We start from the raw sequence: 27,252 nt of genomic DNA, 5'->3' as shown, positions 1-27,252 counted from the left end.
GAAGATCCCTTGGAGAAGGGCATGGCAACCCACTCCAGTATTCTTACCTGGAGAATCCCATGGACAGAGGAGCCTGGTGGGTTACAGTCCATAGGGTTGCAAAGAGTTATACACAACTGAAACAACTGAGCACAGTACCAATAAACTTGGAGCTCTGTTTTGGTATAGCCATTTTATGCTTTGTATTAAACTTATGTTGAAAATGTATTACATAAACTCATGTAGTTGTTCAGTCGATAAGTCATGTCTGATACTTTCCATGGACTGTAGCACATCAGACTTCCCTGTCCTTGACTATCTCCTAGAGTTTGCTCGCATTCATGTCCATTGAGTCTATGATGCTATATGCTTGTGTGTGTGTGTGTACACACACAAACACACACACACACACACATATATATATATATGATTTTCTTTCTCAAATATATATATGGACTTCCTTAGAGGTTCAATGGTTAAGAATCTGGCTGTCCATGCAGGGGTCACAGGTTCAATCCCTGGTCCAGGAAGATTCCACATGCTGCCAGATAACTAAGCCCATGCATCACAACTACTGAGCCAGAGTGCCCTAGAGCCCGTGTTCCTCCAAACAGAAACCACCACAATGAGAAGTCTGCACAGTGCAACTAGAAAGTGGCCCCTGTTTGCCCAACTAGAGAAAAGCCCACACATCAATGAAGACCCAGCACAGGCAAAAATAAATAAACAGATAAAACTGGAAAATGATGTATGTATGTATCAAGGGAGAGAGACGGGAACTGGACATAAGAGAAAAGAAAAATCTAATAAACTCAAATGGTCCCTGACAGATTGTGGTAAAGAAAACCTTCTTTGGTTCTGGTGACATTTCATGTGTTTCTATACTCCCTTGAGTATAAAAAAAAAAAAAAAAAGCAAAATGGCTGTCTGGGGAGGCCTTAAAAATAGTTGTGAAAAGAAGAGAAGCAAAGAGCAAAGGAGAAAAGGAAAGATATAAGCATCTGAATGCAGAGTTCCAAAGAATAGCAAGGAGAGATAAGAAAGCCTTGCTCAGCAATCAATGCAAAGAAATACAGGAAAACAACAGAATGGGAAAGACTAGAGATCTCTTCCAGAAAATTAGAGATACCAAGTGAATATTTCATGCAAAGATGGGCTTGATAAAGGACAGAAATGGTATGGACCTAACAGAAGCAGAATATATTTAGAATAGGTGGCAAGAATACACAGAAGAACTGTACAAAAAAGATCTTCATGCCCAAGATAATCATGATGGTGTGATCACTCACCTAGAGCCAGACGTTCTGGAATGTGAAGTCAAGTGGGCCTTAGAAAGCCTCACTACGAACAAAGCTAGTGGAGGTGATGGAATTTCAGTTGACCTATTTCAAATCCTGAAAGATGATGTTGTGAAAGTACTGCACTCAATATGCCAGCAAATTTGGAAAACTCAGCAGTGGCCACAAGACTGGAAAATGTCAGTTTTCATTCCAATCCCTAAGAAAGGCAATGCTAAAGAATGCTCAAACTACCACACAATTGCACTCATGTCACAGGCTAGTAAAGTAATGCTCAAAATTCTCCAAGCCAGGCTTCAGCAATATGTGAACCATGAACTTCCAGATGTTCAAGCTGGTTTTAGAAAAGGCAGAGGAACCAGGAGATCAAAATGCCAACATCCGCTGGATAAATCGAAAAAGTAAGAGAGTTCCAGAAAAACATCAATTTCTGCTTTATTGACTATGCCAAAGCCTTTGACTGTGTGGATCACAATAAACTGTGGAAAATTCTGAAAGAGATGGGACTACCAGACCACCTGACCTGCCTCTTGAGAAAAATATATGCACGTCAGGAAGCTACAGTTAGAACTGGACATGGAAAAACAGACTGGTTCCAATTAGGAAAAGGAGTATGTCAAGGCTGTATATTGTCACCCTGCTTGTTTAACTTCTATGCAGAGTACATCATGAGAAATGCTGGGCTGGAAGAAGCACAAGCTGGAATCAAGATTGCTGGGAGAAATCTCAATAACCTCAGATATGCAGATGACACCACCCTTATGGCAGAAAGTGAAGAGGAACTAAAAAGCCTCTTGATGAAAGTGAAAGAGGAGAGTGAAAAAGTTGGCTTAAAGTTCAACATTCAGAAAATGATTATCATGGCATCTAGTGGTCCCATCACTTCATGGCAAATAGATGGAGAAACAGTGGAAACAGTGGCTGAATTTATTTTTCTGGGCTTCCATATCACTGCAGATGGTGATTGAAGCCATGAAATTAAAAGATGCTTACTCCTTGGAAGGAAATTATGACCAGCCTAGACAGCATATTCGGAAGCAGAGACTTACTTTGCCAACCAAGGTCCATCTAGTCAAGGCTATTGTTTTTCCAGTGGTCATGTATGGATGTGAGAGTTGGACTGTGAAGAAATCTGAGCACTTAAAAATTAATGCTTTTGAACTGTGGTGTTGGAGAAGACTCTTGAGGGTCCCTTGGACTGCAAGGAGATCCATCCTAAAGGAGTTCAGTCCTGGGTGTTCACTGGAAGGACTGATATTGAAGCTGAAACTCCAATACTTTGGCCACCTGATGCGAAGAGCTGATTCATTTGAAAAGGCCCTGATGCTGGGAAAGACTGAGGGCAGGAGGAGAATGGGACGACAGAGGATGAGATGGTTGGATGACATCAGCCACTCAATGGACATGGGTTTGGGTGGACTCTGAGAGTTGGTGATAGAAAGGGAGGCCTGGTATGCTGTGTTTCATGGGGTTGCAAAGTCAGACACGACTGAGCAACTGAACTGAATACTCCCTTGACACACAGGAAAAATGATAAAAAAAAAAAAATACACTTACCCCAAAGATAAAGCAGTGATGTCTTTATGCTTTAAAACATTTGCAGATTATACCACTCAAGATAAAAATGAGTAAAGGCAAAAAAAAACAATGCTTATAAAAGGATGTATATAAAGTACAATACATAATGTAAAATGAATGTTGGCCACTTTTAATGTGGTATCCTGTGCTTAGTCACTTTAGTCATGTCTGACTTTTTGAAAATCCATGGACTGTAGCCCTTTAGGCTCCTCTGTGCATGGGATTCTCCAGACAGTCTTTTGGACTCTGGGAGAGAGAGAGAGGGTGGGATGATTTGGGAGAATGACATTGAAACATGTATAATATCATATATGAAACGAGTCACCAGTCCAGGTTCGATGCACGATACTGGATGCTTGGGGCTGGTGCACTGGGATGACCCAGAGGGAGGGTATGGGGAGGGAGGAGGGAGGAGGGTCAGGATGGGGAACACAGGTATACCTGTGGCAGATTCATTTCGATATTTGGCAAAACTAATACAATATTGTACAGTTTAAAAATAAAATAAAATTAAAAAAAAAGAAAAGTGAAAAAAAAAAAAAAGAATACTGGAGTGGCTTGCCATTTCCTCCTCCAGGGGATCTTCCTGACCCAGGGATCGAACCCACAACTCATGTCTCCTGCATCAGCAGGCAGGTTCTTTACCACTAGTGCCACCTGGAAAGCCCATCTTTAAGATGAGGCAGTAAAATCTGTTTTTCCTGTGCCTGTTTTATATTTTTTTGTTTAATTGTTTTTATGTGGTCTGATAGCAGACTAGGCAGTCCTCTTTCTCTCTTTTCATATGTGGCCCCTTCTCTTTGCTATCCTTGGGTTTTCACCATTTTTCTGTTAATTCTTGTATGCACACTTTGGTCCTAGTTTGCCCAACCATCAGTGACCTCCAAGGTCCATACACGTCAGATATACATGTCATGATGTTTCCAACCTTCTGAGTAACATTCTTCGTATTAGTTGTCTGAGACATTGTGTTATTCATACATTTCTTTCATTGTACTCATCTTCTCAATGAACACAGAGTCCAAGCAGACAGAGACTTCACCTGTTATGTTCAACTTTGTATTTTAACCATGTGTGAATATATATGTGCTTGTACAAAAATGAATTTAGAAAAAATGAAAAGTTGGGGAAAGGAGAATGAAACCAGGTTAAATAGTATGGTTTCAATACCATTTTAGCAAATAAAATTGAATGAAGCATTGAAAACTAATTGTATAAGAAATATAATAGCAATAACTTATGGGTTTTCCTTGTGGTTCAGCTGGTAAAGAATCCAACTGCAATGCATGAGACCTGGATTTTATTACTGAGTTGGGAAGATCCCTTGGAGAAGGGAACAGCTACCCACTCCAGTATTCTGGCATGGAGAATGCCATAGACTATATGTAGAGTCCATGGGTTGCAAAGATTCGACATGACTGAGCGACTTTCTGACTCATGATATAAAAATGAATTAATTAAATTGACAATGACCTAGATGTCAAATAACATAAAACATAATCTTCCTAGAATGATCTGGTATATAGCACATTCTCAGTTATTTGTTGGATACATTAGGACTTAGGTCTCTATTTATGGACATTTAATATGTGGTAAGGTTGTATTTCATTTTATTTGGAAGAAGTGAATTGTTGATAAAATTAAACACAAATATCTATTTATTTTGCCAAGTCTGTAGTTTCTCACCCTAAAACATCTTGCAAAAAATTAGAAAGATTATGACCTCAGTGTAAGTGTAACAGACACATTCATAGTTAAACATCTTATACCTATAAAGTTTTTGTGTGGGCAAAATCATGATAAATAAGTCAAGATACTCAGAAGTAAGATGATAGACATTTTTAACTAGAGAGAATTTTTTTAATTTATGACCAAAAGCATGTAGTTAAAGTCAGTTCAAAAACAATCTTTTGTAAAAAGTATTTGAAATATTGATATCTATAGAAAAATGGACATATAATATGTGGGTACATAATAATAATAATAGGCAAATCAAAATCATGACCAAGCATAAAAATCTTTGCTTGAACTCAGTATATAGTTTAAGAGGGAAACAAAAAATATTTTTAATACCATTGTCCTGGGATAAACTTAAAGGCCTTTCAGATTTTGGGGTAAGAATAATTACCCCCAAATGTGCTAGTAGTAGTAAAAAAGCAGTCTCTGATAAACAATCTGAAGATAGCTATTAATAGTCAAACTACAGATATTCTTTTTTCACTTTCAATCAATTTTTATTTTAATAATGAGTAAGATTTTTTTCCATTAGGAATTTAAATGCTTTCAGGCTGACAAACATCTTTAACAATTACCATAGTCAAGAATATATCCAAAGTGGACAGTACAAACAAGATGCTAATTTTTGGGAACAACCCTAGCAGTCTGGTAGTTAAGACTTCATGCATAATACAGAAAGAGAAGTTTTAAAATAATCTAAGAATTTATGGAAAAGAAATATTAACTTGAATGAGACTAGGTCAAGTAGAGTAGTTTCAAAACAACTGTATGTAACAAAATGGAATGAAAATCTATGCTATATAAAAATGCGAAATAGTAACAATTTAACAAAATCAACATGGCTCATTAATATAAAGTTAAGTTGCCAATGACTTGGAAAAAAAGAATGAAACAATGACTTTTTAAATGTAAGGAGAAAGCAGTATTTAAGTTATAATTCTACCTTATATGAATAGTTGTGGATTTCAGTGTATCCTGGTGGCTCAGATGGTAAAGAATCTGCCTACAATGCAGGAGACCTGGATTCAGTTCCTGGATCAGGAAGATCTCCTGGAGAAGGGAATGGCAACCCACCCCAGTATTCTTTCCTGGAGAATTCCATGGACAGACGAGTCCATGGGGTCACAAAGAGTCTGGCATGGCTGAGTGACTTTCGCTTTCAATTTTCACAGAAGGTATAGTGACCATTAGTCAAATGATAAACAAGAATGCCTTCCAAATGATGGTTTGATGTGAAGCAACTTTTAAACATAAGTCTAATCAAAAGGAGCAATTAGGGATTTCCCTGGTGATCCAGTGATTAAGAATCAGCACTTCCATTGCAGAGGAGACAAGTTCCACCCCTGGTCAGGGAACTAAGATCCCATATGTCATGTAGGGTGGCCAAAAATAAATAAATAAAGGACCAATTAGAAATAGCAGAGATGTAAATGCATGTTGGAAAAACTGTAATTGGTGATTTATTAGCACAAAGGATACAGAAATTTCAACTTCATTTTTGTCTAAAACATGGAATTTACAAAGATGGTAATGACAACTCTGTATATGAGATAGCAAAAGAGACACAGATGTATAGAACAGTCTTTTGGACTCTGGGGGTGGGGGGGCGGGGGGATGATTTGGGAGAATGGCATTAAAACATGTATAATATCATATAAGAAACAAATCGCCAGTCCAGGTTTGATGCAGGATACAGGAAGCTTGGGGCTGGTGCACTGGGATAACCCAGAGGGGTGGTATGGGGAGGGAGATGGGAGGGGGTTCAGGATGGGGAACACGTGTACACCCGTGGCAGATGTATGTTGATGTATTGCAAAATTAATACAATATTGTAAAGTGAAAAATAATAATTATAATATTTTTTTAAAAATAAAAATAAACAGAAAAAAATGATTGACAAGTGGAGAATATTAAACTGACAGCTCAATTTCTTTCAGAAAAAAATATTTAAATAAAAACAAATATATAGTGATGCATGTAAGTGGAATCTAGAAAAATGGTACAGAGGAACCTTTTTGTTGGGCAGGGATAGAGACACAGATGTCAGGAAAACACATATGGACACAGCTGGAGGGGTGAAGGGGGATGAATTTGGAGATTGGGACTGACGCAGGTGCACTGCCATGTGTAAAACAGATAGCTAGTGGGGACCTACTGTGCTGCACAGGGAGCTCAGCTCAGTGCTCCATGATGACCTAGATAGATGGTATAGGGGATGGGAGGGAGGTCCAAGAGGGAGGGGATGTATGTATACATACAGCTGATTCACTTCATAGCACTACAAAAACTAACACAATGTGGTAAAGCAACTATACGCCAATAAATAAATAAATAGAAGGCAATGGAGAATATACAATATGATTAATTGAGAAATTTGACCACACCAAATTCATATATATTCACAATTCCCCTCAAATACATATATACATAAATAAAGAACAAAATGACAAATAACCAGTATGAGGGGGTAGTGGTAACCTCCACCTGTTTATTTGAAAGATCATAATTATAAACACAGAGAAGGCAATGGCAACCCACTCCAGTACTCTTGCCTGGAGAATCCCAGGGACAGGGGAGCCTGGTGGGCTACCATCTATGGGGTCGCACAGAGTCGAACAACACTGAAGCGACTTATCAGCAGCAGCAATTATAAACAAGAATAGAAATTCTCCAGTTCTATTCTACCAAGGAAAGGAGTCACAAAGATAATTTGAGATACAGAAAGTAAATAGTTATCAAATCCACTTACATATTCAAGCATCACAAGTAATGGAATAATTCAAGTTGATTAGCCTTCCCCTTTATGCAAATCAATTATTTTCCTTCCCTTTTCTTCTCCATAGAAGATGCTGCTGTTGCAAGGATGTGTTTGCAGGCCTTCTTTGGTGTGGACCTTTCTCATCAATAAGGAAATATAGTCAAATATGCCCTATTTTGAAAGTTCAAAAAAAATGCCTTCACTTCATTTTATGTCCCTCCAGTTAATGCCTTACCTCTTTCTTCCAGTAAATTTGTAAGATACTTGGATATACATTCTATTATATTCTGCCTGGAAGCCCTTTATGTCTCTCTTCCCTTTTGTAATTGGGCTTTCTTTCCTGTCATTTAATTGTCATCACTCAGCATTGCCTTACTGAGTTCTCTTTTTAGCATCTAAAAAATACTTTGATATTTCAATCAAACAAGCAAACCACCACAGTATTCTTTGTACTCTGGGATAGACTGAATTATTTTTCACGTGTCCTCAGACAAATATTCTTGATTTTCATTCTCTATGACCTGTTCCTGCAGTGTCTTTTGGGCTCTTGGACTCACCAGCACGGGAACTCTGAGAGGTAGTTCTCTAGGCAGAAGTCTGAATCCTTTCCTGGATGGTTGATGATGGAGACTGAAGCTCTGTGTGCAGACGAGACAGCAGGAAGGATTAAACTATTGAAACTTGAGCCAGACTTACAGCTCTCTCTGTCTGCTCATTATGTACTTTTCTCTTATTTTACAATGGCCTGTAAGCACATGAATTCCCTATGGAAATTGGTCTGGACAGAAAGAAATTTTTCCTGCTGATTCTCTGTTCTCAAGAGATCGGGTTATAAGCCAGGAGAATTCAGATCTATTGGGCTTTCCTGATGGCTGAGCGAGTAAAGAATCCACCTGCAATTCAGGAGATGTAGGAGATATGGGTTCGATTCCTGGTTCAGGGAGATCCCCTGGAGGAAGATGTGGCAACCCTCTCCAATATACTTGCCTGGGAAATCCTATGGACAGAGCCTGATGGGCTACAGTCTAAAGGGTCGCAAAGAGTTGGACGTGACTGAGCGACTAAGCACTTAAAACCTATGCCAATAGGACCTTTTATGATTCTCTTTCCAAAGAGTTTTTTCAGACTTTTATCTAAGTCTTTATTTCTCAGACTATAGATGAATGGGTTCAGCATGGGTGTGACCACAGTGTACATCACCGAGGCTGTTGCACTTGAGTGGAATCTGTGGGTACCAGCAGAGCTGAGGTACACTCCTAAACCTGTACAGTAAAATAAGGAGACAACTGAGAGGTGAGATGCACAGGTGGAAAATGTTTTATACTTCCCCTGAGGTGATGAGATTCTGCCTATGGAAGAAACTATCCTAGAGTAAGAGTAAAGAATACACATGAGGGAACCCCCAGCCAGCAACACAGCTCCAGAATACATCACCACATTATTGAGAAAGGTGTCAGAACTGGCAAGTTGGATCATCTGATTGAGTTCACAGAAAAAGTGGGGGATTTCTAAGAAGGTACAGAATGACAGTCTCAACAAACTTAAGCTTTCTAACAAGGAATGCAGGACACTGATGACCCAGGACACCAGCACCAACAGTTCACAGAGCTGGGAGTTCATAATGACTGTGTAGTACAGTGGGTGGCAGATGGCCATGAAGTGATCATAGGCCATCACTGTTAGGAGCAAGGTGTCCAGTCCTGCAAAGAGTGTGAAAAAATACATCTGGGTGATGCAGCTTTCATAGGTTATGACTTTTCTCTGTGTCTGGATATTCCACAGCATCTTTGGGATGGTGGAGGTGAAGCAGATGTCTACAAAGGACAGGTTGAAGAGGAAGAAGTACATGAGGGTGTGCAGGTGGGAGTCTGAGCTGATGGCCAGGATGATGAGCAAGTTTCCAAATACAGTGATCAGGTACATGGAGAGGAAAAGACCAAATATGAAGTGTTGCAATTTTAATTCCTCTGAGACTCCCAGAAGAAGAAATTGTGAAACTCCTGTTAGGTTTCTTATTGCCATGTGTTGATGGTGACTATAGAAAAATAGGAAAATAGCATGATTTATTTTCACAAAAGAAGCATCATTACTCATGTGGTAGAAATGCTACCATTTATATTTTGCCATCAATAATTGCTTTCAGCATTTTGTTCATGGATTTTGTGCACTTGAAGGAACCTCCTGTGTCATCTCTAGTTAGCAAAGTTGTCTCATGGTCAGTTTCCCCCAACATGTTATGAATACTACAATTTTAATGAGAGATCCTTTCATACTTTGAGGAATATAAATTGAATTGTGACAATATTCCAGGTACTATCTATGCAGGGAGTTAGGGTGTTGGAAAACAAAAGCTCATAAAATCTGGCTGTGCAGAGAGCATATAAGCAAATAAAAAGTTACATAGAAATTTAAATGTATATATAGCACGTCTTATGCTTGTGGGTCTCTTAAAAAGAGACCCATAAAATAAAAAGAATAGAAAGCTGGCATAAAGGCAAGGGTGAAAAGGAAATACTATTTTAGGCATGTTTAGACAAGAACTACAAACAAGATGTTATTTGAACGGACTTCAGAGAAGGGTGACTGTCATGAACAGACTTGGGGAAGGGTGTCCTTACAAGGGAGCAGCCAGTGCACAGGCTGTGAGGAGAGTGCTTGCTTAAGATGACCCAGTTGATAAAAGGAAGCCAATGTGGTGAGGGAAAATGAGCAGGAGGATTAGTAAGGAGAGATATTGTCAGAGAAGGTTGAAAAATTATGTAGCCTCCGTGTTACTGCTGAAACTTCAAGTCATGAAGTCCACATGTGTCTTCAGTGCTTTCAGTCAGTTCAGTTCAGTCACTCAGTCGTGTCCGACTCTTTGAGACCCCATGAATTGCAGCACACCAGGTCTCCCTGTCCATCACCAATTCCTGGAGTTCACTCAGACTCACGTCCATCGAGTCAGTGATGCCATCCAGCCATCTCATCCTCTGTTGTCCCCTTCTTTTCCTGCCCCCAATCCCTCCCAGCATCAGAGTCTTTTCCAATGAGTCACTCTTCGCATGAGGTGGCCAAAGTATTAGAGTTTCAGCCTCAGCATCAATCCTTCCAATTGTGTGGTAATTGTGACCCAGGACTGGTCAGCCTTCTTCACAGTCCAACTCTCACACGCATACATGACCACTGGAAAAAACCATAGCCTTGACTAGACGGACCTTTGTTGGCAAAGTAATGTCTCTGCTTTTCAATATGCTATCTAGGTTGGTCATAAATTTTCTTCAGTGCTTTAGGAAACTCCATATTTTAAAAAGCCTATATGACTTCTCTCAGTTATCATAATGGCTTCAAGTTCCAATCATGTTGTTGCTAATGGCAAGATTTCACTCTTTTCTTTAGAACTGGTATATAGTTGAGCTAAACTGTTTATTAGTTTCAGGTGTACAACATAGTGATTTGATATTTTTATAGATTATGCTCCATTTAAAAGAATTACAAAATATTGGTTATACTCCCTATACTGCATATTACAGATTTATATCCTACTTGTTTTATTTCTTTATTATTTTTTTAATTATTTATTTATTTATTTTGGCTGTCCTGGGTCTTCATTGCCATGCAGGCTTTTATGATAAGTGAAATAAGTCAGACAGAGACAAACAAACACTTGTAACATCTTGCTTATATGTGGAATCAAAAAAACAAAGCCAAAAGCCAAGCTCATAGACAGAGAGAACAGATTCTGGCTGCCAGAGGCAGGAGCAGGGAGTGGGAGTGGGTAAACTGGATGAAAGGGGTCAAACGTACACACTTCCAGTTATAAGACAAATAAGTCATGGGGCTATAATATACAGTATTGTGACAATAGTCTGCATTGCATATTTGAATATACAGTATTGTGACAATAGTCTGCATTGCATATTTGAAAGTTGCTAATAGAGTAAATCTTAAAAGTTTCTATAAAAACAAAAAATTATAACTACACTTGGTGATTTGTATTAACTAGACTCATTTTGGTAACCATTTCACAATATATGTATATATATATTGAATCAATATGTTGTAAACCTGAAACTAATATAATATAACATACGTTGATTACAACTCAATAAAAGATACCTTTAAAAATGCCTATAGGAAACAAAATTTAAGGAAAATCTAGAAATTACTTCTCAAAGAAATGATATACAATAATTGTAATTTAATAATATCAAGTGTGTTACTATTCAAGTTTAGATTTGGAAATGAAAGAATATGACAGAAAGTCTTTTTTAATGTGGGGAGGAAGCAGTACCTAAGTTATAATTTCCTCTTCCATGGGGACATATGGACTCAAATTCAGGTATGGAATACAAAGTTGTCTTTGATTAAATGTAAAGGAAAATGCCTTCCAAATAGTAGTGGCTGAATATGTGCAACTCTCATAGATAGATCTGATCGAAATAAAATAAACAATAAGGGATAAGAGATAGGAAAGGTAGTTGGAAATGAATTAAAAGCATGATTTATTAGCACCTAATATACAGAAGAACATTTTCATTTCTATTTAAAGCAAGGGTTTTCTAAGTAAAGAATATTTAAGTGACAACTCTATTCCTTCAGTTAAACTTTTTTTTTAAAGCAATAGAGATGAATTGCAAAAAATGAAAAGCAACAAGATGAATTGACACTGATTTTACCACACAAAATTTATAAATTCTCACACATTATATATAGTTTTATATATACAAAAAATAAGTAAATAGCAAGCAGCAAGCTTGATGAAAAAATTTAATTGTTTGGAAGAATAAAATATAAAATGGTAATAAAACATGCTGGATTCACCTAGAGGGATGGGGTGGGGAGGGAGGTGTGAGGGGGTGTCAGCTGGGGAAACACATGTATACCTATGGCCAATGCATGTTAATGCATTGCAAAAGCCATCACAATATTATAAAGTAACTATCCTCCAATTAAAATAAGTAAATACATTTCTATAAAATAAATTAAAAAAGGAAAGGTCCTGATTAGTCATGTCTCCATATTTTCAACAGAGAAAGCAATTGGTTAGCTAATCTACACATGTATTCACTCTTAAAGGAAATAACTACTGATGAAACACATTACTACACCATTTTTTCACATGATAATGTGTTTTATTTTCTACATTGAGAGGAGAAATACTGTGAAATATATATATCTCATGAACTGCTGTTTTAAGAAAATATATGGAGGCATTCCTTAATCTGGATACTTCTCATCATAGTCAAATATGCTCCATATTAAAAAAAAATACAAAAGTCCTTGCATCTCTGTACATCCTTCCCCAGCTAATACCCTTTGTCTCTACTCCAGTTAATTGCAAACTCCTTGAACTTAGATTCTACTTTTACTGGAAGCACTTTATACCTCCTATTCCCTCTTCTCATTGGGCTTTCATGTTCATCTTTTAATGGTCAACCTTGACCTTGCATTATTAGTTCAATTTTCACTTCTATTTTTGGAATAAAAAATTAATATATTATTAATCAAGCACACAAACAATTTCAGTGATCTTGCCTCTGGGTTAGCCTGGACTGGCTCTCAGGTGAACTCGGGTGAATGTTTTTGATTGTTATTCCCTTTGACACTCTGCAGTATTTATCTGGTTCTTGACTCACCTGGGCGAGTCTCTGAGAGGAAGGTCTCAATGGAGATGTCCAAATTCCTCTTGAATGGTTGATGATGGGAATAGGAGCTCTGTTCCCAGACAAGACAGTGAGATGCAGTCAAGCATCAGTCCCCTAAGTCAGTTATGTCTCCAAAAACAACAACCGAGTCCTGTCCAGACCAAGGATGCACAGGCTGAGGGATGCAGCAGAGGAGATATTTACAGCTCCCTGTGTCTACTCATTACCATGTTTCTCTCTTGTTTCCACCACCTCTAATAACTGATTTCCCTGAGGGACACTGGTCTGCACAGATAAAAAAATTTTCCTGCTCATTTTCTATGTTTAGGAGACAATGTTACAAGTCAGATGCATTCAACATTTATTACTCTTTACATGAACTGTCGTGTCTACCCAGAGGAATAAACCTTAAGTTTCCCAATAACTTATCCCAACCATGAATCCATCTTTATCTAGAATCCAAGATTGGTATTTTGTCTTGATTAGGGCCCTAATCAAGCACTAACTGTAGTGGGTCACAGCCCCTAAAATCCTATCACCATCTTTAAGAAGTGGGTTAACAGTGTCATTTTAGTATAAAACCTTAGACAGTACACAGCTTGGATTTATGACAATACTGCCAAAACAATTACACATTTCATAATTCCAGCACAAGACTGGTTATTTTGTTCCTCATAAGAAAGTGTTTGTTAATTGTAAGAGGTATATTTAGATCTTAGCATCTCCTAGAGATTGTATGATTTATCTTTGGAAAACTTTATTCTGTGAGGTAGTACTATTATGAACTCGGTTTTCCATTGTAGAAATGGGGCTCGTAGGGATTAGTGATCTCCCAGTTGTAATCTGAGTAGAAGTAGTGACAGATTCTATTTTCTTGGGCTCCAAAATCACTGCAGATGGTGACTGAGGCCATGAAATTAAAAGATGCTTGCTCCTTGGAAGAAAAGCTGTGACAAATTGAGACACACATTTTATTTATTTTTTTTAAATTTTTTATTATTTTTTTTTACTTTACAATATTGTATTTGTTTTGCCATACATCAACATGCATCCACCACAGGTGTACACGTGTTCCCCATCCTGAACTCCCCCTCCCACCTCCCTCTCCAGACAAGCATTTTAAAAAGCACAGACATCACTTGGTTGACAAAGGTCCATGTTGTCAAAGCTATGGGTTTTCCAGTAGTCATGTAATGATGTGAGAGTTGAATCATAAAGAAAGCTTTATGTTTTCAGATTGTGGTGCTCTAGAAGACTCCTGAGAGTTCTTTGGACAACAAGAAGAACAAAGCAGTCAATCTTACAGGAAATAAATCCTGAATATTCACTGGAAGGACTGTTGCTGAAGCTGAAGCTTTAATACCTTGGCCACCTGATGTGAAGAGCTGATTCACTGGGAAAGACTCTGATGCTGGGAAAGATTGAAAGCAAAAGGAGAAGGAGGTGGCAGAGCATGAAGTGTTTAGGTAGCACCACCAGCTCAATAGACATGAATCTGAGCATATTCTGGGATATAGTGGAGGACTTGGTGTGCTATATAGTCCATGTCATCACAAAGTCATACATGACTTAGCAAATGAAAACAACAACATCATGATGAAAGCTAACTTGATTTATTGTGGTGATTAGTTTGTGATATACACAAATGATCAAACCATTATGTTGTACACCTGAAACTAACATAAGGTAATATCAGTTATGTTTCATTTAAAACAACAACAACATAAGGGCTGGTTTAGTCAAAACATTTGTTCAGATCAAAATCACAAACATTATGGGCCTGGGCAACGCCCCCCAGGCATTCTTAGGCAACGGCATCATATCAGTAGATAGATACTGAAATTGGGTTCATGAGACAGTCCACATTATCAGGAAGAGTGGTTAAAATAATGATGTAAAGCAGAGTGACAATACCAAAGATAAACTGGTTTCATCTTTCCCCCTACAAAGGCATTGCATAAATGATCTTAGATGCCAAGTATAGTTTTATTCATATCAGTATAACAACTCATGATTGCTCTTTCATGGAAACTAGGGGCAATTGTGTGGGACAGTATAAGTCTTTTGAGAAGAAAATATTTTTAAGAAATCTAAATCTCTCCATGAAATATATGTTAATTTACAAATATATCTGATACAAAGTAGAGAAAACTTTGGGAATATATGAAAATGGCCCCAAAGAAAACTGTCTGTATACCAGACAGAGCAGAAAGATTAATAAATTGAATTGTTGAAATTGAATACAAAGGTTGAATTCAAAGAAATAGAAATCCCAGGAAATAATTGGCAACAAATTATATTCCACAGTGCTCAAAGAATCACAATTTTATGTTCTGAAGTTTTGAGTCATGCAATCAAGGACACTTATTCACCTCCAGAATGATTGGTCATTTTATACCTGCCATCCCATATAATCTCTTCAGAGCCCCATTAATATCTTCATTCCTCAGACTGTGGATGAAGGGGTTCAGCATGGGTGTGACCACAGTGTGCATCACTGAGGCTATTGCACTTGAGGGTGAGCTGTATAGCAGCAGAGCTAAGGTACACTCCTAGGACAGAAGAGTAAAACAAGAAGACAACTGAGAGGTGAGAAGCACCGGTGGAAAATGCTTTATTCTTCCCCTGAGCTGATGAGATTCTACATATAGAAGAAACTATCTGAGAATAAGAGTAAAGGATACCAGCAAAGGATCCACAGCCAGCACCCAGTTGAAAAATACAACACAGCATCTTTAAGAAAAATGTCAGAACAGGCAAGTTTGAATATCTGATTGAGATCACAGAAAAAGTGGGATATTTCCATGTACAGAAGGACAATCACAACATCATTAAACTTTGTAACAAGGAATTTAGGACACTTAGATCCAGGACACCAGCATCAGCAGTCCACAGAGCTGGGGACTTGGGGGTGATATTGTAGTGCAGGGGGTGACAGATGGTGAAGAAGTGGACATAGGCCATCAAAGTCAGGAGAAAGTTGTCCAAAGAGTATGGAAAAATACATCTGGGTGATGTAGCCTTCATAGGTGATACCTTTGCTGTGGGTCTGGGTGTTCCATAGCATATTTGGGATGGTGGTGGAGGTGAAACAGATGTCTACAAAGGACAGGTTGGAGAGGAAGAAGCATATGCGGATGTGCAGGTTGGAGTCTGAGCTGACAGCCAGGATGATAAGCAGGTTTCCAAGCACAGTGATCAGGTACATGGAGAGGAAAAGCCCAAATATGACGGGCTGCAGTTCTGGTTCCTTTGATAATCCCAGAAGAAATCCTGAAAATTGGGTATCATTGCCTGGTCACATGTTTGATGGTAAAGACTAAAATTTTAAAATACTATGATTAATTTTTATATAAATGGACTTCAGTAACATGTTGAAAATGCTGCAATTACAATTGTATGTCAAGCAAAAGCAAACATAAGAGAGAGTGGGTGGTTTTGTTATTTTCATTGGAAGTTCAGGAAGACTGAAAAACAGGGGTATATTTGTACATAAACCTTAAGGAAAAATAGTTGGCAAACAAAGAGTTATCTGGGGAAGTGTGTGCCCTGCAGGGAAAAAAGTTAGTGCAAAGGATCTGAGGAAGGTTCTTATTTCAGACATTCCAGGCTCAATATATTTCCAGTGTGGTGAGCAAAGAGCACAGGGAGAGTGATGACAGATAGTGTCAGAGAGTGGACTCCTTACCACAACTGGGACTTCAGGGCACAAGGAGTCCATTGTTAAATTCTGTTCATTACTCATCATCAATTTTGATTTCAAGGCATCCTGTGACTAGGCATGGATCCTAGTCACAAGGATTCTCCTTATCTTCATATGTTGGTTAACATTCTGGTTTCTGTCTTTTAAAGATCACTTTACTGTATGTGGGTTCAAGTAGTCAACACTCAGAACTGCATCAGCCACAAGACACACAACACACAACACAGAGCATATTTTGTCCTGTTAGGGGCACAATACACCCAGGCTTTTCTCATCCCTAAAAGAAAGTGAAAGTGTTACTCAGCTGTGTCCGGCTCTTTGTGACCCCATGGGCTGTAGCCCACCAGGCTCCTCTGTCCATGGGATTCTCCAGAAAGAATACTGGTATGCACTGCCACTGCCTTCTCCAGTGGATCTTCCCAACCCAGGGATCAAACCCAGGTGTCCTGCATTGCAGGCAAAGTCTTTACTGTCTAAGCCACCAAGGAAGCATCTTCTCATTCCTAACCACCAAAATTAGGGGAAAAAAAAAAAAACTCTAGAAATAAAGCTGTCAATCAAATTATCTTTACCCTAAAGAGTAAAGAAATAACATTCATAGTCCAGTTGGTGAGCCTGCCTGGGACATGTGAACTTGGTGCTTCATTAAAGTGTGACCATTTTCTGTCTTGTATTTAAATAAGTATAAAAACCTCAGCTATTTGTAAGGCCTCCTCAGACAACCATTTTGTCTTTTTGCATTTCTTTTCCTTGGGGATGGTTTTGATCACCGCCTCCTGTACAATGTTATGAACCTCAGTCCATAGTTCTTTAGGCACTCTGTCTATCAGATTTAATTCCTTGAATCTTTGTCACATTCAGTACTTTATAATTGTAAGGGATTTGATTTAGGTCTTACCTGAATGGCCTGGTAGGTTTCCCTACTTTCTTCCAGTTGTCTGAATTTGTTAATAAGGAGTTCATGATCTAAAACACAGTCAGCTCCCAAAGTTGTTTTGCTGATTGTATAGAGCTTCTTCATCTTCAGTTGCAAAGAATGTAATCAATCTGATTTCAATATTGACCATCTGGTGATGTCCATGTGTAGAGTCATCTCTTGTGTTGTTGGGAGAGGGTGTTGCTATAGCCAGTGCATTCTCTTGGCAAAACTCGGTTATCCTTTGCTCTGCTTCATTTTGTACTCCAGGGTCAAACTTAACTCTTACTCAGGTATCTCTTGATTATCTACTTTTTTTTTTCTAATTTTATTTTATTTTTAAACTTTACATAATTGTATTAGTTTTGCCAAATATCAAAATGAATCTGCCACAGGTATACATGTGTTTTGCATTCCAGTTCCCTGTAATGAGAAGGACATCTGTTTTTGATGTTAGTTCTAGAAGGTCTTGAGGGTCTTAATAGAATCATTCAACTTCAGTTTCTTCAGCATTAGTGGGTGGGGCTTAGGCTTGGGTTACTCTGATATTGAATGGTTTGCCTTGAAAATGAACAGAGATTATTGTGGTGTTTTGAGATTGTACCCAAGTACTGCATTCCAGATTCTTTGTTCACTATAAGGGCTACTCAATTTCTTTTAAGGGATTCTTGCCCACTGTCAGTTCAGTTGCTCAGTTGTGTCTGATTCTTTGGGACCACACGGACTGCGACATGCCAAGCTTTCCTGTCCATCACCAACTCCCAGAGCTTACTCAAACTCATGTCCATTGAGTCAGTGATGCCATCCAACCATCTCATTCTCTGTCGTCCCCTTCTCCTTTTGCCTTCAAACTTTCCCAGCATCAGGGTCTTTTCCAATAAGTCAGTTCTTCTCATCAGGTGGCCAAAGAATTGGATTTTTCAGCTTCAGCATCAGTCCTTCCAATGAATATTCAGGATTGATTTCCTTTAGGATGGACTGGTTGGATCTCATTGCAGTCCAAGGACTCTCAAGAGTCTTCTCTAACACCACAGTTCTAAAGTATCAATTCTTCAGAGACCAGCTTTCCGTGTAGTCCAACTCACATCCATACATGACTACTGGAAAAATCATAGCTTTGACTAGATGGACCTTTGTCAGCAAAGTAATGTCTCTGTTTTTTAATATTCTGCCTAGGGTTGTCATAATTTTCTTCCAAGGAGCAAGTGTCTTTTAATTTCATGGATGCAGTCACAATCTGCAGTGATTTTAGAGCCCCCCAAAATAAAGTTTCTCACTGATTCCATTGTTTCCCATCTATTTGCCACAGTAGTAGATATAATGGTCATCTGAATTAAAATCACCCATTCCCATTTAGTTCACTGATTCCTAAAATGTTGATGTTCACTCTTGTCATCTCCTGTTTAATCACTTCCAATTTACCTTGATTCATGGACCTAACATTACAGGTTCCTATGCAATATTGCAATAGGAATAAGCACAGGCAGCTGCGACAGCACACAAGCACGGCCGAGAGGAGTTACCCCACGTCTGAGGTCAGAGGCCGCAGCGGAGAGGAGCTACCGCACCCGAGGTCAGGGGCGGCGACCGAGAGCGCCAGACTGCGACAGCAAAGGAGTAGCCAAAAGGAGCTACACCCACCCAAGGCCAGGGGCAGAGGCCAGGAGGAGCTACCTGACACCCAAGATCAGGGGAAGCAGCCATTTAAGCGACCCCACTTCCAAGGAGCAGTGGCTGTGTGGGCTCAGGAGAGCCTAGAGGAGCTACTCCATGTTCAAGGTCAGGAAGGGTGGCAGTGAGGAGATACCCCTCATCCAAGGTAAGGAGCACCAGCTGGGCTTTGCTGGAACAGCCACAAAGAGATACCCCACGTCCAAGGTAAGAGAAACCCAAGTAAGATGGTAGGTGTTGCAAGAGGGCATCAGAGGGCAGACATACTGAAACCATAATCACAGAAAACTAGTTAGTCTAATCACACGGACCACAGCCTTGTCTAACTCAAGGAAACCAAGCCATGCCATGTGGGGCCACCCAAGATGGGCAGGTCATGGTGGAGAGGTGTGACAGAATGTGGTTCACTGGAGAAGGGAATGGCAAACCACTTCAGTATTCTTGCCTTGAGAAACCCATGAACAGTATGAAAAGGCAAAATGATAGGATACTGAAAGAGGAACTCCCCAGGTCAGTAGGTGCCTAATATGCTACTGGAGATCAGTGGAGAAATAACTCCATAAAGAATGAAGGGATGGAGCCAAAGCAAAAACGATACCCAGTTGTGGATGTGACTGGTGATAGAAGCAAGGTCCGAAGCTATAAAGAGCAATATTGCATAGGAACCTGGAATGTTAGGTCCATGAATCAAGGCAAATTGGAAGTGGTCAAACAGGAGATGGCAACAGTGAACATCGATATTCTAGGAATCAGTGAACTAAAGTGTACTGGAATGGGTGAATTTAACTCAGATGACCATTATACCCACTACTGTGGGCAGGAATCCCTTAGAATAAGTGGAGTAGCCATCATGGTCAACGAGAGTCCAAAATGCAGTACTTGGATGCAATCTCAAAAACGACAGAAGGCTCTCTGTTCGTTTCCAAGGCAAATCATTCAATATCACAGTAATCCAAGTCAAGCCCCAACCAGTAATGTTGAAGAAGCTGAAGTTGAATGGTTCTATGAAGACCTACAAGACCTTTTAGAACTAACACCCAAAAAAGATGTCTTTTTCTTTATAGGGGGCTGGAATACAAAAGTAGGAAGTCAAGAAACACCTGGAGTAACAGGCAAATTTGGCCTTGGAATATGGAATGAAGCAGTACAAAGGCTAATAGGGTTTTACCAAGACAACCCACTGGTCATAGCAAACACCCTCTTCCAACAACACAAGAGAAGACTCTATACATGGACATCACCAGATGGTCAACATCAAAATCAGATTGATCATATTCTTTGCAGCCAAAGATGGAGAAGCTATATACAGTCAGCAAACACAAGACCAGGAGCACACTGTAGCTCAGATCATGAGCTCTTTATTGCCAAATTCAGACTTAAATTGAAGAAAGTAAGGAAAATCACTAGACCATTCAGGTATGATGTAAATCAAAGTCCTTATGATTATACAGTGGAAATAAGAAATAGATTTAAGGGACTAGATTTGATAGACAGAGTGCCTGATGAACTATGGACTGAGGTTCATGACATTGTACAGGAGACAGGGATCAAGACCATCCCCAGGGAAAAGAAATGCAAAAAAGCAAAATGGCTGTCTGGGGAGGCCTTACAAATAGCTGTGAAAAGAAGAGAAGTGAAAAGCAAAGGAGAAAAGGAAAGATATAGGCATCTTAATGCAGAGTTCCAAAGAATAGCAAGGAGAGATAAGAAAGCCTTCTTCAGCGATCAATGCAAAGAAATAGAGGAAAACAACAGAATGGGAAAGATTAGAGATGTCTTCAAGAAAATAAGAAATACCAAGGGAACATTTCATGCAAAGATGGGCTCAATAAAGGACAGAATGGTGCGGACCTAACAGAAGCAGAAGATATTAAGAAGAGGTGGCAAAAATACACAGAAGAACTGTACAAAAAAGATCTTCATACCCAAGATAATCATGATGGTGTGATCATTCACCTAGAGCCAGACATCCTGGAATGTGAAATCAAGTGGGCCTTAGAAAGCATCACTACGGACAAAGCTAGTGGAGGTGATGGAATTACAGTTGAGCTATTTCAAATCCTGAAAGATGATGCTATGAAAGTGCTGCACTCAATATGCCAGCAAATTTGGAAAACTCAGCAGTGGCCACAGGACTGGAAAAGGTCAGTTTTCATTCCAATCCCAAAGAAAGAAAATGCCAAAGAATGCTCAGACCACTGCACAATTGCACTCATCTCACACGCTAGTAAAGTAATACTCAAAATTCTTGAAGCCAGGCTTCAGCAATACGTGAACCATGAACTTCCAGATGATCAAACTGGTTTTAGAAGAGGCAGAGGAACCAGAGATCAAATTGCCAACATCTGCTGGATAAATCAAAAAAGCAAGAGAGTTCCAGAAAAACATCTATTTCTGCTTTATTGACTCTGTCAAAGCTTTTGACTGTGTGGATCACAATAAACTGTGGAAAATACTGAAAGAGATAGGAATACCAGACCACCTGACTGGCCTCTTGAGAAGCCTATATGCAGGTCAGGAAGCAACAGTTAGAACTGGACATGGAACAACAGACTGGTTCCAAATAGGAACGTCAAGGCTGTATATTGTCACCCTGTTTATTTAACTTTTATGCGTAGTACATCATGAGAAATGCCAGGCTGGAAGAAACACAAGCTGGAATCAAGATTGCTGGGAGAAACATCAAAGATGACACCACCCTTATGGCAGAAAGTAAAGAGGAACTCAAAAGCCTCTTGATGAAATTGAAAGAGGAGAGTGAAAATGTTGGATTAAAGCTCAACATTCATATTACGAAGATCATGGCATCTGGTCCCATCACTTCATGGGAAATAGATGGGGAAACAGTGTCAGACTTTATTTGAGGGGGCTCCAAAACCACTGCAGATGGTGACTGCAGCCATGAAATTAAAAGACACTTACTCCTTGGAAGTAAAGTTATGACCAACCTGGATAGCATATTCAGAAGCAGAGACATTACTTTGCCAACAAAGGTCCGTCTAGTCAAGGCTATGGTTTTTCCAGTGGTCATATATGGATGTGAAATTTGGACTCTGAAGAAAGCTGAGCACCGAAGAATTGAGGCTTTTGAACTGTGGTGTTGGAGAAGACTCTTGAGAGTCCCTTGGACTGCAAGGACATCCAACCAGTCCATTCTGAAGGAGATCAGCCCTGGGATTTCTTTGGAAGGAATGATGCTAAAGCTGAAATTCCAGTACTTTGGCCGCCTCATGCAAAAAGTTGACTCATTGGAAAGGACTCTGATTCTGGGAGGGATTGGGGGCTGGAGGAAAAGGGGAAGACAGAGGATGAGATGGCTGGATGGCATCACTGACTCAATGGACATGAATTTGAGTGAACTCCGGGAGATGGTGATGGACAGGGAGGCCTGGTGTGCTGAGATTCATGGGGTCACAAAAAGTCAGACACGACTGAGAGACTGAACTGACCTGATGTAATATTGTTCTTTACAGCATCAGACTTTACTTTCACCACCAAACACATGTGCAACTGGGTGCTGTTTCCACTTTTGCTTAGGTTCTTCATTCCTTCTGGAGCTATTTCTCCCTTCTTCTCCAGTAGCATATTGGGCACCTACCAACCTGGGGAGTTTATTTCAGTGTCATATTTTTTTGCCTTTTCATAGAGAAGCAAAATGCAAGGAAAAATGGAAAGTTACGCCCATTTGAATGCAAGTTCAACAAGGAGAGATAAGAATGTCTTCCTACATTACTTTGCCAACAAGGCTCCATCTAGTAAACACTATGGTTTTCCCACTAGTCATGTATGGATATGAGAGTTGGACCATGAAGAAAGCTGAGCACTGAAGAATTTATGCTTTTGAACTGCAATGTTGGAGAAGACTCTTGAGAGTCCCTTGGACTGTAAGGAGATCCAACCAGTCCATCCTAAAGGAAATCAGTCCTGAATATTCATTGGAGGGACTGATACTGCAGCCGTAGCTCCAATACTTTGGTCACTTGATGCAAAGAGCTGACTTATTTGAAAAGACCCTGATGCTGGGAAGGATTTAAGGCAGGAGGAGAAGGGATTGACAGAGGATGAGATGGTTGGATGGCATCACTGATTCGATGGACATGAGTTTGTTCAAACCCTGGGAGATGGTGATGGACAGGAAAGCCTGGTGTGCTTAGTCATGGGGTTGCAAAGAGTCAGACGCTACTGAGCAACTCAACTGAACTGATACTTAAATGATCTTGATAATTGCTTCTTTTTCAATTGATTTTATGTGGGAAAAAATAAAGTAGAAAAATTCCTAAAAAAATAAATTAATAAATAAATAAACTATTTAAAAGCACAACTAAAAAAAAAAAAAGAAAGAAAAGAAAGTCTTCCTAAATGAACAATGCAAAGAAACAGAGGAAAGCAACAGAATGGGAAAGACTAGAGATCTCTTCAAAAAAATTAGAGATTACAAGGGAACATTTCATGCAAAGATGGGTACAAAAAAGGAAAGAAATGCTATGGACCCAACAAAAGCAGAAGATATTAAGAAGAAGTGTCAAGAATACACAAAAAGACTATACAAAAAAAAGATCTTAATGATCTGGATAACCACAGTGGTATTACCACTAACCTAGAGCCAGATATCTTGGAGTGTGAAGTCCAGTGAACCTTAGGAAGCATCACTGTGAACAAAGCTTGTAGAAGTGATGGGATTCCAGCTGAGCTATTTCAAATCCTAAAATATGATGCTGCAATAGTGCTGCACTCAATATGCCAGCAGAATTTGAAAACTCTGCAGTGGCCACATGACTGGAAAAGGTCAGTTGTCATTTCAATACCAAAGAAAGGCAATGCAGAAGAATCTTCAAACTGCCATACATTTGTACTCATTTCACATGCCAGCACAATAATACTCAAAATCCTCCAAGGTAGGCTTTAACAATGCATGAACTGAAAACTTCCAGATGCACAAGCTGGATTTAGAGAAAGTAGAGGAACTAGACATCAAATTGCCAACATCTGTTGGATCATAGAGAAAAGAGAGTTCCAGAATAACATCTACTTCTGCTCTATTGACTATGCTAAAGCCTTTGACTGTGTGAATGGCAACAAACTGTGGGAAATTCTTAAAAATATGGGAATACCAGACCACTTTAGTAGCCTCCTGAGAAACCTGTATGCATGTCAAGAAGCAACAGAACCAGACATGGAACAACGGATTGGTTCCAAATTGGGGAAGGAGTACATCAAGTCTGTATATTGTCACCCTGCTTACTTAACTTATATGCGATAGAGAAGCCATAATTGTAGGCAGCATAGAATTTTTTTAGCCAAAAACGAATAACACAGGGAGCTCAACTTGATGCTCTGTGACAACCTAGAGGAGTAGTATGGTGTGGGAGGGAGGCTCAAGAGGGATACTCCAGTATTCTTGCCTGGAAAATCCCATGGACAGAGAAGCCCGGCAGGCTACAGTCCATGGGATTGCAAAAGAGGCAAACACAATTTAGCGACTAAACAACAACAGCAACAACACATGGTAGATACTGGGGACACAGGCTGAATAATTGTATGACACCAAAAGACCAGTTCTAAAACTCAGTGGCATGAATAAAGTCGATATTATCAGGAAGGACAGTTAAACTGGTGATACAGAAAAATTACAGAGCCAAAATAAAAACACTGGTTTCAGACTTTACTCTACAGTTGAATTCTATAAGTTACTTTAGCTGCCAAAGGCATTTTTTCCTCATGAGTAGAGAAGAATTATTTTAAATACTTGAGAAGATGGATATTTCTTAAGACAAAGGCCTTAAGAAATCCAATTTTTCCTACCAAATAAATGGAAGTTTCCAAATATTTCTCACCCATGTTTGGGAAAAATTTAGGGAAAGTAGAAATATAGAAAAAAAATGGAAAATTGTCCATGCATCAGCTATTAAGAAAGCTTAATTGAGTTACTTAAATTATATGCTGAATTTAAATCAAAGAGTGCAAAACCCAGGCAATTCATAAAAGGAACAAATGCTCTTTCAACAATCTGATCAAGAATCACAATTTCTGACTCTAATGCTTTGAGCACTGCAATTACCAGCACTTCCTCAGCCCTAGGACAAATGGCCCTTTCATAGCTGCCACTCCAAAGAATCTTCTCAGAGCCCTCTTTATGTCTTTATTTCTCAGACTGTAGATGAAAGGGTTCAGCATGGGTGTGACCACAATGTACATCACCGAGGCTATTGCACTTGAGTGTGAGTTGTGGGTAGCAGTAGAGCTAAGATACAATCCTAAACCCGTACAATAAAATAAGGAAGCAACAGAGAGGTGAGATGCACAGGTGGAAAATGCTTTATACTTCCCCTCAGCTGATGAGATTCTACATATGGAGGAAACTATCCTAGAGTACGAGTAACATATACCAGCCAGGGGGACAGCACCGAAAAGCCCAACTGCAAAATACATCACAGCATTATTAAGAACGATGTCAGAACAGGCAAGTCGGAGTACTTCTTTCAAGTCACAGAAAAAGTGGGGGATTTCCAAGACTGTACAGAAATACAGTCTCAGTACCAGTAAGCTTTGTACCAAGGAATTCAGGGCACTCATAATCCAGGACAGGAGCACCATCAGTCCACAGAGAATAGGGCTCATGATGACTGTGTAATGCAGGGGGTCACAGATGGCTATGAAGCGGTCATAGGACATGACAGTTAGAATTAAGTTCTCCAGCTCTACGAATAGTATGTAAAAATGCATCTGGGTGATGCAGCCTCCATAGGAAATGGCTTTGCTCTGTGTCTGTATGTTCACCAGCATCTTTGGGATGGTGGTGGAGATGAAACAGATGTCTACAAAGGACAGGTTGGAGAGGAAGAAGTACATGGGGGTGTGGAGGTGGGAGTCTGAGATTGTGGCAAGAATGATGAGCAGATTCCCAAACACAGTGATCAGAAACATGGAGAGGAAAAGTCCAAATATGATAGGCTGCAGTTCTAGTTCCTCTGATAATCCCAGAAGAATAAATTGTGCCATCCCTGTATCATTTCCTTGTACCACGTGGTGGTGATCACTACTAGGGAAGAAACATATAGCATGATTAATTTCTACATGTGTGCACATTAACACAGTAAAATGCTATGAATTACAATATTTAATCATCTTTAAGTAATCTACTGTGTCATCTGTGATTAGAAATTCCTGTCTAACACTCAACCGTTTCCCCAAGAGGTCATGACTATACTGTTTTAAATCAAATGTCTTTCACATATTCTAGAAATTCATGTTGAGTATCAACCATCTTCTAGGGTAAATGTGTGAGATGCTGAGAACAAAACTTCCAACAATGCAATGATGAAGAAAGAATATGAGCTAGCAAATGAAATATATATATATATATATATATATATATATATATATATATATATGTCATCTCATGTGGTGACAGATGATATGGGGGGAAAAGGCAGGTATAAATGTAATAAAATATCCATGCATGGATATGTTACATTTTACTGAGAGTTCAGGAAGATATGCAAAAAAAAAAAAGAGACATTTGAACAGAGACCCGAAGCAAGACAAAGCAGAGACATCAGTCTCTGGGGAACCAGTGTTCCCTATTGGGAAAAGAGTCTGCAAAGTACCTGAGGGCAGGGCTTGTTTCAAATATTCAAGACTTAAAAAGCAGCAAAAGTGTCAAGGGAAACAAGCAAGAGTGAGTGTGAGGAGAAATAGTATCAGAGGATGATAAGGAATAAGGTTTTCCTGCTACAGCTGAACTTTCAAGACACAAGAAGTACTTCATCCACATGTTGTTACTTTCACATTTTTACATTTGTTTTGATTCCTGTGAATTAAAATGAATTGACTCCTTTATTTGCATCTTCTGGTTGACATTATTGTGTCTGTGTTTTAAGGGTAACATTTTTGAGTTGATAATTTAAGAATCACTTTCCAGAGAACTGCTCATTCCCCACAACACACACACACACACACACAACACACACACTTACACACATCAT

The 27,252-nt window shown here is 39.2% G+C and overlaps 2 protein-coding genes and 1 pseudogene across 2 annotated transcripts; all 3 read right to left on the bottom strand.

Moving 5' to 3' along the window:
- Positions 1-7,903: 7,903 nt before the first annotated feature.
- LOC133251849 (olfactory receptor-like protein OLF4) lies at positions 7,904-9,372 on the bottom strand. The gene is made up of 2 exons (XM_061424614.1): positions 8,420-9,372; positions 7,904-7,988 (listed from the first exon to the last, which is right to left on the bottom strand). The coding sequence occupies exons 1-2, from the start codon at positions 9,370-9,372 to the stop codon at positions 7,904-7,906; spliced, it is 1,038 nt and encodes a 345-aa protein (XP_061280598.1).
- A 5,992-nt stretch (positions 9,373-15,364) lies between these two features.
- LOC133251848 (olfactory receptor 7A10-like) lies at positions 15,365-16,203 on the bottom strand (annotated as a pseudogene).
- Positions 16,204-25,106: 8,903 nt separating this feature from the next.
- LOC133251953 (olfactory receptor 7A17-like) lies at positions 25,107-26,455 on the bottom strand. The gene has a single exon (XM_061424721.1). The coding sequence runs from the start codon at positions 26,351-26,353 to the stop codon at positions 25,322-25,324; it is 1,032 nt and encodes a 343-aa protein (XP_061280705.1). The 5' UTR covers positions 26,354-26,455; the 3' UTR covers positions 25,107-25,321.
- Between the last annotated feature and the right edge of the window lie 797 nt (positions 26,456-27,252).

This window comes from Bos javanicus, chromosome 7, assembly GCF_032452875.1.
Source record: "Bos javanicus breed banteng chromosome 7, ARS-OSU_banteng_1.0, whole genome shotgun sequence".
NCBI classification, from domain to species: Eukaryota; Metazoa; Chordata; class Mammalia; order Artiodactyla; family Bovidae; genus Bos; species Bos javanicus.
The sequence above is the reverse complement of the archived record's forward strand: the minus strand, read 5'-3'. Positions and strand labels throughout refer to the sequence as shown.